The sequence below is a fragment of the Ixodes scapularis genome, unplaced genomic scaffold (genome assembly GCF_016920785.2).
Source record: "Ixodes scapularis isolate PalLabHiFi unplaced genomic scaffold, ASM1692078v2 PGA_scaffold8__174_contigs__length_109621045, whole genome shotgun sequence".
Taxonomy (NCBI): domain Eukaryota; kingdom Metazoa; phylum Arthropoda; class Arachnida; order Ixodida; family Ixodidae; genus Ixodes; species Ixodes scapularis.
Window position 1 is genome coordinate 38,451,499 of NW_024609883.1, and position 12,957 is coordinate 38,464,455.

Genomic DNA, 12,957 nt, shown 5'->3' on the forward strand with positions numbered 1-12,957 from the left:
ACAAAAAAAAAAGACGTGATGTCCATCACGCTAATGCTGACGCTTACATACGATTGCGCCGCTCGTTCTCCGCAAGAATCAAGCGGCATGCTTTCGACGACGAGTAGAGATATCGTGGTTTTGACAACGTGAACCTACCGCGGTGAAATCACGTGGATACAGGAGCAGACGCGTACGTGAAAAGGCAATTTTAGATCCTAGAACCCAGGCGATAAGGTAAGAAAACTAGTTTCGCGTCCGAATCGTTACAATCCCGCGGCACTCCTGGGATCGTATCGCGTTTGTACGAACTGTTCTGTTTGGGGAGACAGCAAGCGCTGTTGTGTTTGACGACGTGAGTGAGTAATAAATCGAGAAAAAAAATTGGTACCCATGCTGTTTCACGCCTTGCTTTAACCGTGTCACGAATAGACTATTTATTGCATGCTGAAACGAAAAATCTAGCTGTCAAACTTCGACAATTAAAGTGTCTGAAATTGAGGGGGAACCGACCCCCAGGATCGAAAACTATTATTTTATGCATAAAATTTATATAATTTTTAAATTTAATACGAAACATAGCGGTGGCGTTGCACTTTAAAAGCATGCAAACAAAACCCGAACCAGAGGTGTTTTCCGCTCTCTGCTGCCATAACAATAAAAAAAAAAAAAGAAACACAATAAAACACGATGTAAAAAACAAAAAAAAAAGGGAAGTATAGCCGTCGAGTGCGAAACTGACAATTCTGGTGAAATTTTATGTCTCAATACTCCGCGAAGATTGCTGACTTTACGGCATATCACACTCCCGCGTTGTGAGAACATACAAAATATAACTGCATGGCGCGAAAACGAAACCGAAAACAACAAAGGCTTCTCTTGCCAGGGGACGCCGCGATCTACTCCAGCGCCTGCGCAGTCGGTTCTAGGCCGTTGCGTTCTCCGTTCTTCTGGCCAATCCAAGCATCCGTCAAAAAAGCAGCGCGGTTGCGCGGTTCTATAAACTTGACGCGGAGCGTGGTGCACAGCTGTTTCTTTCTTAAAATCAGCCGTGTTAATCGCCAGCCAAGAGAAGAAAAATCGCTATCATGGATAACATGGGTAAGCGTTACCTATCCGCTGCAGCTACGCAGTTGTCACCGTATTTCTTCCACTGTTCTAAGCATGCTCGGCGTCATGTGTTGTTGTTTAGGCTTATCGTGATGCTTTGTCTCGGAGGGGCACCTCGCTTTTTATTTTTTTCGTTCCGTTGCAATATAACTTCCCAGCCCGTCAAAGGCTTCGAAAACCGGGCAAAGGTTCGGTCAGTAAATACCCTTTGCCGTACGTTCTTTGGGGCTTCTTTTGTTCCACGATATCTGCGTCTTTCCAACGCGGACAATGCATTCGAATCTGCGAAACGGCGCCCGATTTCACGAACAGCTTTTGACGAATTTCTTTACGTCGGATGTTTCGGCGTGCTCAAACTTTCAAGCGTGTATTGATGTCTTCACGTCCATTTTGGCGACTGTCAAATACCTAAGAATCTTTTTTTTTTCTTTTCTTTCCGAACTGATGTTTACAAGTTTGATCGATGTGTCGCGACGTCATAATCAAAACTTTCAAAATGAAAAAAAAAAAAGACACATTTTTAGTATGGCGTATAAACTAATGACTGACGGCGGGCTTAGTTGATTTCCGACTCAAACAGTATGTTCAAACATTTCGGCCCTTTTTAACATGGTGCTTGCTTTGTGCCGCGCTAACGTTAAAGGATCTCGTTGTCCTTTTAATGAAAGCGAATTCCAACAGTTTGCTTCACGCAATAGCACACCTTCGAGTTCATTTCTGCGGGGGTGAGCGTTCGGCAGAAGCTCGCGCCCAGTCAAGCTCTGCTGCTTCGTTGTCTAGACCTTCACTAGTGCTCGCAAAAACAAGAGAAAAAGAAAAAAAAAAAAAAAGCTGTTGAAATTGCGAGTGGGTTGGTGAACAAATTTAGGTCAGTGTCAGCGACTATCATTACCTAGACCTTTCGGTTTTCTCGCTGCTTGGGCAATCTCTTGCGTAACTTTTCCGAGTTATCTTTTGTCTATGTAACCGTGTTTGTTGTTTTTTTCTCGTGTTGTTTTGAAACGCCTCTCTTTGTGTTCTCTTTCCTGTCAGACGTGAAGGCTACCGGAGACAACGCTGCCGAACGTAAGCCACCTAGTCTTCAATTTGTTCCCTGCTGAAAGCTTTTTCTTATTTTTTGCAACATTTCCTGACTGACTAATAATGGTATGATAGTGGAAACCCGGTCGACACAAACTCCTGCCGCATCTGTGGAGTGACTCAGCGGCCTTGTTGACTTAATGGCCACCTGTCATTCCACAGCTCTTTTTTCTTTTTTTTTTTTTTCCCTGGACTTTTGTTTTTATATATAGGGTGTCTGAAGTCCTCAGGCACGATCTAAAATGGACCTTAAAAAGCGACAATCGATGCCTGCAGGAAGCAATCTAAGCTTTTCGTCAAAGGTGCATTTCACAGGTAAAATTATAAAGCGTAGCTCCGTTTCTGTAAAAAAAAATGGGGCCAAAAATTTTTTACAGGGTCAGCGGCGCAGGCGACTGAGTCGAGTGGTGGGGGTGCGTTTGGTGGATGTACGACCACTAAACTTGCCTGTTCTGTGCAATTCAGCACATTTTTAGTCAGGCCGTCGACCTGCTTTTTTTACTGCCTGCATGCATTGTTCTCTTCATTAGTTTATTTTTATGGGAACTAGTATCAGCTGGTACGTCTACCACGGCCGTAGACAGCGCTAACCCTTCTCCGGCATCTTTCAGTCGTTTTGCAGCCGAACCTGGCCTAATGAGGAATAGGATCAGATGAAGGTGTTTGTTAAAATGTCCACAATTTAGGCTTGTAACTGCGTCGTGGTTTTCAAGATGGCCTATTACCACTGTATCATTGGATCTGTGCCACAAGGGATACATTTATATCAGAAAACAAAGCAAAAACGACATAAAACAATTCCGAACCCGCTAAAATCGAAACCAACTGAAATGAAGCCACCTTATGGATGGATGGATGAATCCGGCTGAACCCTTTGGATCGGGCGGTAGCTTACGCCACCTAGCTGTTTTGTTTTACCATTGAAGTGGTGGACAGGGGGCGCTGCGTGCGTCAGCACCCCCTGTCCACCAGTCGGGTAACTACTGAGATGAAAGTGTCTATAGCCAGTGACAGGTTAATCTCTCTCCCACCTCTGTACTTTAGGAGAGTGAATGCTGGAGAACAGGTGACCTCCTCTCCAGTGTTAGCTCTGCTGCAGGACGAGCTTCCACTTTACTCTTCACCTGTCACTGACTATTCGCGACTCCAGCAAAACGGACGCCGCCAAGCGGGAAAACCGGGAACCAGTCGGTCCAGGTCGCTCCGCGCCCCGCCGCGTCTCTGGTGGCTTTCGCGGACACGTGCTGTCGGCACGGGGGCGAGCAATGTAATTTGACGAAGGTCCGAAAATTTCTTAAGTTTGCCGGAGTGTTCATGATTGTGGTGAAGCCTCAGTAGATTGTTTCTTTCCATCACGTGTTTGAATGCGTGTTTACTCCACAACACACGGTCGCGTGCTTTCAATTTTTTGGATGGGGAGGGATCACGGAAAGACGTTTTGATTTCTTGTCTGTCTCTGATCACATTCAAAGTGACGACTGCTTGGTAACTGATAAGTGGTTTCTTTATAAGGATGTAGAAGAGTGGACTGAGGATGACAGACGAGGTGTTTCACTGGAGGGAACACCAATGTTGCAGTCAAGTGAATGGGAAGGTTCGATAGCTGCTTTTCTTGAGTTTGGTTGTGCTCGATTAGCTTCAAGTTTGAGCCGCTAACGCCGGCCGGTGCGTTGGCTATTCATCTTGGCTGCTTTTCGCCGAAAAAGACCACACTGAAGGAGTTGGGCTGATTTCGCAACTACTTGATGCAGAAAACCTGCTCGCTGCATATGATTAATGAGGGAAATTATCTGGTTTCAAAAGGTGGGGGGACGCGTCTCGCAAAGTTAGAAGCTGTCACGGCATTAGGATCTATCGCGCCTCCAATATTTATATTATAATCCCTGTCGAAGCCAGCAGCAATATACGTCTACATTGCTCAGGTTGACCGGCCACAAAAAAATACTCATTTTATCCGTTCAGGATTCAAAGTCAAGTTCAATGCCAGAGAGGTTCTGCGTGAATCTCCAATGAAGACTCTTCAGTTTGTCCGCATTCGTCTCCGTGCTACTGGCTAGAACCATTTGGTTAAGTTTAAGTAGTATCTCTCTGTCTGTCAAATATACTTTTATTCAGCAGTTCACCTAATAGTTAGTCAACTAAGTTCATATTTAAACCCGAAGAATATACTATTATCGATTTAGTGGAAACCCCCCCCCCCCCCCCCCTCCCCCCATAGTACGTAGTATAATACATAACCTGTTCGTCAAAATGACTTCTGGATTGCTACTAAAACCTGAATATAAATACGAGTATCAGCTGCTTAGTGAAGCGCCAGCGGTTTAACATGCTCCTTGGCTCAAGAAGCGCTTGCTTAATTTTCGTATTTTCCTGCAGCCTGTGTTCTTGACCGAGCACACGACTGGAGCTGTTTCTTGAAACGCGGACATGCACAAAAGCTCAATTTCGCGGACAGATAAGTCGCACGGTCGAGGCATGCGAGTTAGCTAAAAATTACTCTCTGTGGAACAATTTTGTAGCCATCGCCGCTTTCCTTAGATGATCAAAACTAATTAGAGTCTATTACCGTTTCTCCGGAGCCCATAGTTTCGGTTTTGAACGAAGTCTCCGAAACGAAAGTTTGACATGAAAAGAACAAAAAACACCGGCAAAACAAAATTATGCTAGGCAAGTTTATGCGCACCGGCTACACTTAACCGTCTCAGTTCAAATACCCATGAAATTGGGCATTAAACAAAAGAAAATCTGTTAAATTGAATGCGCCACCCATTCAGGCGGCCCGGCCGAGCCGACGCGACCTGGACCCAGCCGCCATGTTTGTTTGGTGGTGGCGCCCCCTATAGGTCGCTGGAGTCGCGAATAGTCATTTTTTGCGAAGGTAGGTAACGTCCGAAAGTAGACCCGGTTTATTAGAAAAGTGGTGCTCATGCACAGTTCTCGTTTCCTTAGCGTACTCCGTCAATACCACTTAGAAGCGGGTCTTTTAGGTGGTGCTGGTTTGGTAGGTTACGAACAACTGCGTTTTCGTTTCCTTGTCAGGTGCTGTGAACATTTTGATTCTCCCACTCGTTAAAGTGTCCAATTGTTTTACTGGTAAAACTTACTGCTGCGTGTTCACTAAATCGCTGTTTCGGATGATTAAGGGTTCAGGGTGAATCAGTCTCGATTGGAGATAACCCCTGAAGACTTGAAATGGGAATGTAATGAGATAATATGGGTGCTACCAGGTCCATTTGAAAGACACTGGTCTCGCACAGAACTTGTTTGGATCAGTTGTTGGATAGAATATGCGAGACACATTTTGAGTTGGGATCGATTCTGAAACGTGTATGCTTCTTTTTCGGCATGTCTACCCCAAATGGGAGTGTGTAAGGCTCAAATTGAACTTAGCCCCGTATATATTGTGTTCAAAACAATTTTTGGGGTTTTGGGAGAGTTTATTTTGTGAACATGTATGCTATCCAGACACTTTTAAGAACTTTTGAGTATTGGGAGCATGTTCTGAAGGGGTAACCCCTTTAATCTATAAATGTAGCACATTGAACCAAAATTCATCTATTTTGATTTGTAGCAGATAGGTAGAAGGGGAGCAAATAGGAATGAGGCTGCGTGTGATTGGTCCCTGATGGATTCAATGCGCAATGTTCATGTAAACGTAGCCTGTGCCACTGTTGACACGATTTGTGCATGATTATTGTCAGGAGGTTACACGAACATCTAACGGTTCAAGATCTTTGCATGAGACTGCGGCATTGAGCCACGCCTTGGGATTTTAGGAACTCATTTTTTAAAATTCACTTGAACTCAGTCTTGCGGTCGCATGAATGTCCAACGCAGCTGTTCGTGCAGGGGTGGAACGGCTGTGCCATTTTGCGGAAACTGCGCCACAGCCAATACCTCGCGCCATTGTGCTCCAAATCTCGCAACATGCGCAAAAAAAAAAAAATTATATTTTGTCTTGGTTTTGGTTTTTATCGACTCTTTTGGCAACAATGAGCACGTTTAGCGTGGTCGGCCTTGCAAGTTTTTGTTCTGTTTATTTTCCCTGTGTATCCCGAGTCGGGAGCATGCAAAAAAACTCGGGGTTTCGGATTTTATGTGCTACATCACTTGCGACTAGGTTCTTATTCTTCAACCATAAGCGGCTAAGCAAGCTGCGGCCCGGCATCCGGACGTCAGCCAGTTGAAAACAAATAAGCAAAATATTTCTTTTAGTACTTCATCGTTAGAAGTTGGAACCACATTCCTGCAAGATAAATCGTGATTTGATTGAACTGATACACGTTCCGATCCGAAACCTTGCCGGCCAGCAGCTTGCACGCGAGCGGTAGATCTACTCAGCATACTTTAATCTTGCTCCGGCTCATAGCTTCGAATACGATGACTCCGTTAATCGCAGTGTTGGCGGTAACGCGTTACAAGTAACGGCGTCACCGGTAACGCGTTACTTTTTTGGTAACATAGTAACATACTCGTTACTTTTCCAAAGAAGTAACGGGTAACATACTTACGTTACTTATTTTGTGTAACATGTAATGAAATTACGTTACATTACTTTACTTCCTAGAACTTAAAAAAATTAAATTTTTTTTTGTGTTTTAAGTGCAATGTCATAAATTCCTTAGTCAAAAAATACCGCTGTCCTCCACTTTTCTTTGACGTCGGTGCTTGTCAGATTTGACGTCGCACGCCACCTGGCATTGGTTTTCTCCCGCGGCTCGTTGACCTCGCTACCGCCGTCGCCTCGGCTGGAAGGCCAAAGAGGTTCAGCTTCGGGTGGATTTGGGAGATTCTTGCGTCGAAGCCTGCGTTTCGCTTCCCGCTGGGAAAGAGAATGACACCTTTGTGTCATTCCCTTTCCCGTTTTCCATGTTGTAAATCAGCTTCATATATACTTCCGCGTTTTTTCTTGTAACCATTCGGGTGAAACCCTAAAAAAAGAAAGGGTAATTAAGTTTCCGCATGGACATATTTTAGCTATGGCGCTTACGCACATATCAAACGTCGAAACAGCAAATGTTTTAGTTCGTGAATAAAAAGTAACGCAACAGTAACGTTCGTTACTTTTTATCAGTAACGGAAACGTGTTCCTTTTATTTTGAGGTAACGTAGGTCGGTAACGCGTTGCATTTATTTGCAAGTAACGAGTAACGTATTTAGTTACTTTTTTTCGGTAACGCATACAACACTGGTTAATCATAGTCTGCTGCTTCGATATTGAGTTGTACAATAGGATAAACTCAAAATTTGTTGCCCTGTTCCTCTACGCAACTGCACGTCAGTTGCTGGTGCGATAAACAGTGCTGGTTTGCATTTTGAACAGCTGAAAGCCACTGAGAAAATATCAATGACACTATCTTCAGAAACCTATGGCACTTGCTTTTTGGTTCTCACTAAGGCCAAGTTTTCGCATCTGTTACACTGTTATCCCATCTACCTAGGTTCCTAACCACCCATGTTCATCTGTGCTGCTAAGCACAATTGAAATTGCTCCCGTGCTCGTCTAAGACACAAGCTGAAGTTTTGAGCTGCTCCTAGCTTGCTCCAGAATGCAGTTTTAGCTGCTCTCAACCTGCTTCAAAATAGCTGTTTCTGCTGCTCCCGTGGCTGCTCCCAAGTACATTTCATGAGTTCCACCCCTGTTCGTGTCATGTGACCTTAGTGACAACTACTTCCTTTGTGTGTGAATGTTGACAAAATGAGTCATGTGTTTGATTTAGCTGCAAGCGAACTTGTGGTACTATCCGTGGATAAGATTGTTAGTGGCTGAGTGCTTGACGATTGCTTCCACAGATCCCAAGATTAGCCATTGTCCCACACCTGCAAGTGTTGGCTTTCATCCTGATAATGCATTTGCTCGGTTTGTTTTGGGGGAGCAGGTAGCCTCAGTTTACTTTGCTTATCTCAGCAGCTTTTCCTAGGGTGTGTGTGTGTCCTGTCTGTCCCGCAATGAAGGCATCTGGTTTTTAAGCAACATTAAAATAAATTCTATCTGGATAGTGTTAGCAGGAATTTCTTAATTCCTATGAAATCAACAATCGCGAGTATTGTAAAAAATTGCTGCAACTCAGCCAGGTTGAAAGGTGGATCGCATGCACAGTATCAAAAACGTTGACTTTGACGAGAAATTTTAAAAGCGATATGACAGGTCCTTGTCGTATAGAGCCCAAGGACCTGTCATATCACTTCAAAAATTACTCGTCAATGTCAGAATTTTTGATACTGTTCATGTGACCCACCTTTCAACCTGGCCTGAGCTGCAGAAATCTCTTACAATATTATCGTTCTCAAGATTGTTGTTTTTGCAGGAAGTGGTTAATAAGCCGAGAATTCCCAACAACCGAAACCAGGATTTAGCTTTGAGTCAGCAGGGCTGTTTATAGCATTTGTAGCGTTTCTAACTTCATGTCATTGTCTTTGAAGCTGTACGAGAATGATGATAGGAGATTTCTGCATCTCAGCCAGGTTAAAAGGTGGACACTGGACAGCATGCACAGTATGGAAAACGCTGTCATTGGCAAGACATTTTAGAAGTTATATCGGGTCTTTGGGCTCTATACAATGCTTGTGCAAGGTGACTTTGAATTACTCAAAACTGTGTATCCATGGAATATGTTGAAAATACCTAGGGAGCTGAAGGAACACCGTTCCCATGACTCCTCGAGTGCGGGCTGGGGCGCTTGGGGGATTCAGCAAAAAGTCTATGCATTAAAGGGGCAGTGACACCCCAAAGGTCGTATTATTTTTTATCGTCTAAAACGATGCAAGTTATACTCATAGACACGCAAAAAAAAACCTCATCAAATAAAGAATATGCTCCTCGCGCGCCTTTTTATTTTTGGTGTTCATATTCTTGCTTCTTTTGATCGGTGACGTCAAAAATCAGCAAATTTAGAAGCTTTGTAGGCGACATTTCTATAACATCTAGTAGCGTCAATCGTAAAACATGTTTTTTAACGCAATTGCAAGCGCACTACGGCCCCTTTTTTTTAAATACCAAAAGTCGAAGTTCGCTGTGATGTCGCTTCCTGGATTTGTATCCTCCCTCGGAAAACTTGGCGGCGCTCGAGCAGAGGCTTATCGGCGAGTTGGGGAAGAAACCGGTTTTTTCTCGTGCCGGCGCCCTTCTATCCTGCCTGGTTACCTCCTCCTCGCTTTGGGTCGCAGTGGCAACGGAGGTCCCAAAGAAAGTCGAGTCGCAGGAGACCGCAAAATTTGACTCACTGCACAGGCGCGGATCATGCGGAAACTTCGAATTTGGCATTTGGAAATTGTTTTTTTGTTTTTTTTAATTCAGAAATACTGAATTCCCAAGTTTTGAATTTTTAGGGTAATGTCCCGGCATCGTTCTCAATCAATTCAAATAATAATAAAAAAAAAAATATTTTTTGATGTGTCAGTGCTTCTTTAAGTCCAGGTTTTAGTTTTCTTGTCCTCACAAATAGCAGTTTGTCATTTTTCGAAAACTATTTCTGGGTTTTTAGTAATTGTGGTGGTATTGGGGTTTGGCACTGCACTAAAATCAAGCACTGATTTTCTTTCTTTTCTTTTTGTGTGCAATAACATATCTTCAGGGCTGAGCAATATCAGAGACACATGTATCTTTGGTACTTCCTTATATGTGAGTATTCTATGACTGGCATCTCCTGTGAACCGAAACTCCGTCTGTTTTGGGTAGACCTTTGGAGTACTGGTAGTTTTAAAACGGTTTGCTACCTTCAGCAGTGCATCAATCAAGACAGAACTTTCTTTAACTTTTGTTTTAGGGCACCAGGCCAACAGCCTTCAGTTGCCATGTGTTTCTCCTTGATGTTTTAAGAGACAGTCTCCTGGAGAGAATAAGCTGGCATCTAAATGCTTAAAACATAGTTACTATATTCAAGAGGTTTGGACCAGAGTTGCAGTTCGAACTCCAACTCCTTTGTGCTTGAAATAGTGATGGTTATCTTGCTGCCTTGGAAGTCCCTACTCTTCAAGTGCCCCTGGGTTTGAAATATTCTAACCGTCTGTTCAAAGTGAATCGCAGTCCTGTCGTGAGGTTCGTGATGTTCGAAAGAGAAGACACGAGGATGTGTTATGGGATAATTCACATTGCACTGTAGAAATATGGAAAGAGAATATTTACACCACTTCAAGAAATGTTAAGGTTCGAGTGTCGCCTAAAAAGTCCCTCGCTCGCGACTTTTCAGTCCTTGCGGCGAAGCACCCTTGGCAGCCGATGATCAGGGGTCTACCGACGTCAGGGCCGAGGGACGTAGTGACGAGGTAGTTGATCAATGGCCGAAGGCTTGAATCAGGCCCTGTATGTCGGTGGCAGCCTATGACCAGGTGGCCACCGAGGTCACGGCCGAGGGACGTAGCGCCTCGCATGCAGCTTGTCTACCTCCGAAAGGTTGGCGCCCGGACTGCGTGAGAAGCAAGTTGTGGGTCGGGCCTCTTGACGTCTGGTCACGCCGACAAAGGTCCAGCCTGGTTGCGTCTGCTCCGTCCTTCGTCAACCGCCCGAAATCCCCTCTTGCGCTTTTTGCATGCCCCACCCTGTTTTCTTCTTCCTCGTCCTCTTCGGCTTGTTGCGGGATCGCTCATTACAATGACCCCCCAAACAAGGTGTTTTTTTCTTTCTTTTTTCACTCACTGATAAGAAGGAAAAAAAAAGCACTTCACATGAGTCAATCCCACTCCACACCAGCCCGTTCAGTCGCAGAATAAGTTGAATCCGAGCTCCAGTTATCAATGCCCCTGTCGTAAATTTAAACGCCTGTGCCTAAGAATTCATACAGCAGCAAAGACGGCACCGGTCAAACTCATCGCATACCTCACACTCGGCTGAAATAGTCTGCAGCCACCTTATCCACTCCTTTTATCTACCTCACACTGAATTGGTATTCCTGCAGAAGCAAACTCCATCTTAGAATCCTACGTTTGCTGGTTTCATCTTATGTAAATACTCCAATGGCTGGTGATCCATATGAACTTTCAATTCCCTCCCATACAAATACACGTAAAACTTCAGGATCGCCCACACTAACGCCGACGCTTCCTTTTCTACTGTAGCATAGTTCTTTTCTCTGGGCAACAAGTTTCTACTCGCGTAGGCAACTGGGTGTAAGAATGACATGTGTTCTTGCATCATCATGGCACCCAGGCAACTGTCCGACGTGTTTGTTCGGAGCACGAACTGCTTCGTAAAGTCGGGTGCTCGGAGAACCGGCCCAGCTGAAAGCGCTTGTTGCAATTCTTGAAATGCATTCTCTTGCTCGCTTGTCCACCGTAACATGTTTGGCTCCTTCTTTTTGGTGAGCTCGACTAGGGGTAGGGCCTTTCCGCTTAGTTCGGAATGAATTGTTCTTAGTAACCTGTCAATCCCAGGATTGACCTCAGTTGCTCCTTATTCGTTGGTCGCTTTGAACCCAATTTTTACTAGCATCTCCGGTATAGGAGCAAGCTCACCGTGCCCTAGTCGATGGCCCAGGAACGCGATCTATCTTATCCCCAGTTTGCATTTGCTGGGCTTGACAGTTGGGCTTGCTTCTTCAATCTTTTGCAGAACCTGCTGGAGTACATCTAGGTGTTCGTCCCAAGTTGTGGTTGCGACCAGTACATCGTCGATGTACTGGTCGCAACCACTTTGGATGCCTGCAAGCACCCTCCTCATGAGTCGTGTAAAAACAGCAGATGCCGTCTTTATCCCGAATGGCATGTATATAAATTCGTAAAGTCCAGATTCGGTGGAGAAGGCAGTTTTTTTCCTTCGAATCATTGGCGAGAGGTATTAGCCAATACCCTTTTGAGAGGCCCGGCTTCGAGAAATATACTTTATTTCCAACTTCCTCGAACACGTCTTCGATCCGAGAAATGGGTTCAGCGTCGGGTACAAGGATGTCGTTGAGCCAACGAAAGTCGATGCAGACTCGATGTGAGCCGTCAGGCTTCTTCACCAGCACCAACGGAGAACGGTATGGTGACATTGATTTTTCTATTACTTCCTACTTCAACATTTCTGCAATTTCCTCTTCTATCATCTGCCTTGTTGCAAAAGGAACCGGATACTGTGGAGTCTGAATGGGATGGTTAGTAGTCGGCTCCAACTTACACTCCAACAGATGTGTTCGTCCAGGCAATTCAGCGAAAATCCTTTCAAACCTACCTAGCACGTCTGATGGCCCTTTCCTGGCCCCCAGTAAGGTGTTTGGCCAGCACCACATCGGCGACTCCTTGAGTGCTCTTGATACCCACGCAGGGTATCGGCTGCTCTACTTCTTCCTCTTCAATGGCAATCAGTGAGGAAACATGCTCTTTTATCATGTTATCTGGCTCTCGCTCTTCGTATTTTTTTGAGTATGTTAATGTGGAAGACCTCTGTTCTGTGTCCTAAGTCTATCACATAATTGACCTCATACTTTTGGCCGATGACTTTGTATGGGCCTTTCCAGTGCATAACCAACTTGTTTGTCTTTGTCAGTATCAACAATAATGCACGGTCTCCTAACTTCAAAAGTCTCCTCCACGTCTTCCTGCCGTACATCTTCTTCTGGTACCTCCTGGCGGCTGTTAAGTTCTGGTGCGCCCGTTAGGTGGTCCTTTCAAGGCGGTTGCGTAGGTTCAAAACGTGTCAGTATGTTCTCTTCAAGTTTCCTTCTAACTCCTCCTGCGTCCAGATTTCCTTCAAGATCGTCAGCGGCCCTCAAACGTGTCTTCCATATATCAGCTCAAAGGGAGAGAAACCCGGGCTGGCTTGCGGGACCTCCCGGTACACGAACGGGAGTGGTGCCAGGTGTCGATCCTAGG

At 44.9% G+C, this 12,957-nt stretch overlaps 1 protein-coding gene across 1 annotated transcript in view; it reads left to right on the plus strand.

Annotated features, from left to right (window-relative positions):
* Window positions 1–925: 925 nt before the first annotated feature.
* The window catches only part of LOC8027327 (stathmin), a 91,889-nt gene continuing 79,857 nt past the window's right edge, over window positions 926–12,957 (plus strand). Inside the window, exons 1-2 of the mRNA XM_029993988.3 lie at window positions 926–1,080; window positions 2,122–2,154. Coding sequence (XP_029849848.3) covers window positions 1,068–1,080; window positions 2,122–2,154 — 46 coding nt within the window. The 5' untranslated portion in view covers window positions 926–1,067. The remainder of the gene's footprint in view (window positions 1,081–2,121; window positions 2,155–12,957) is intronic.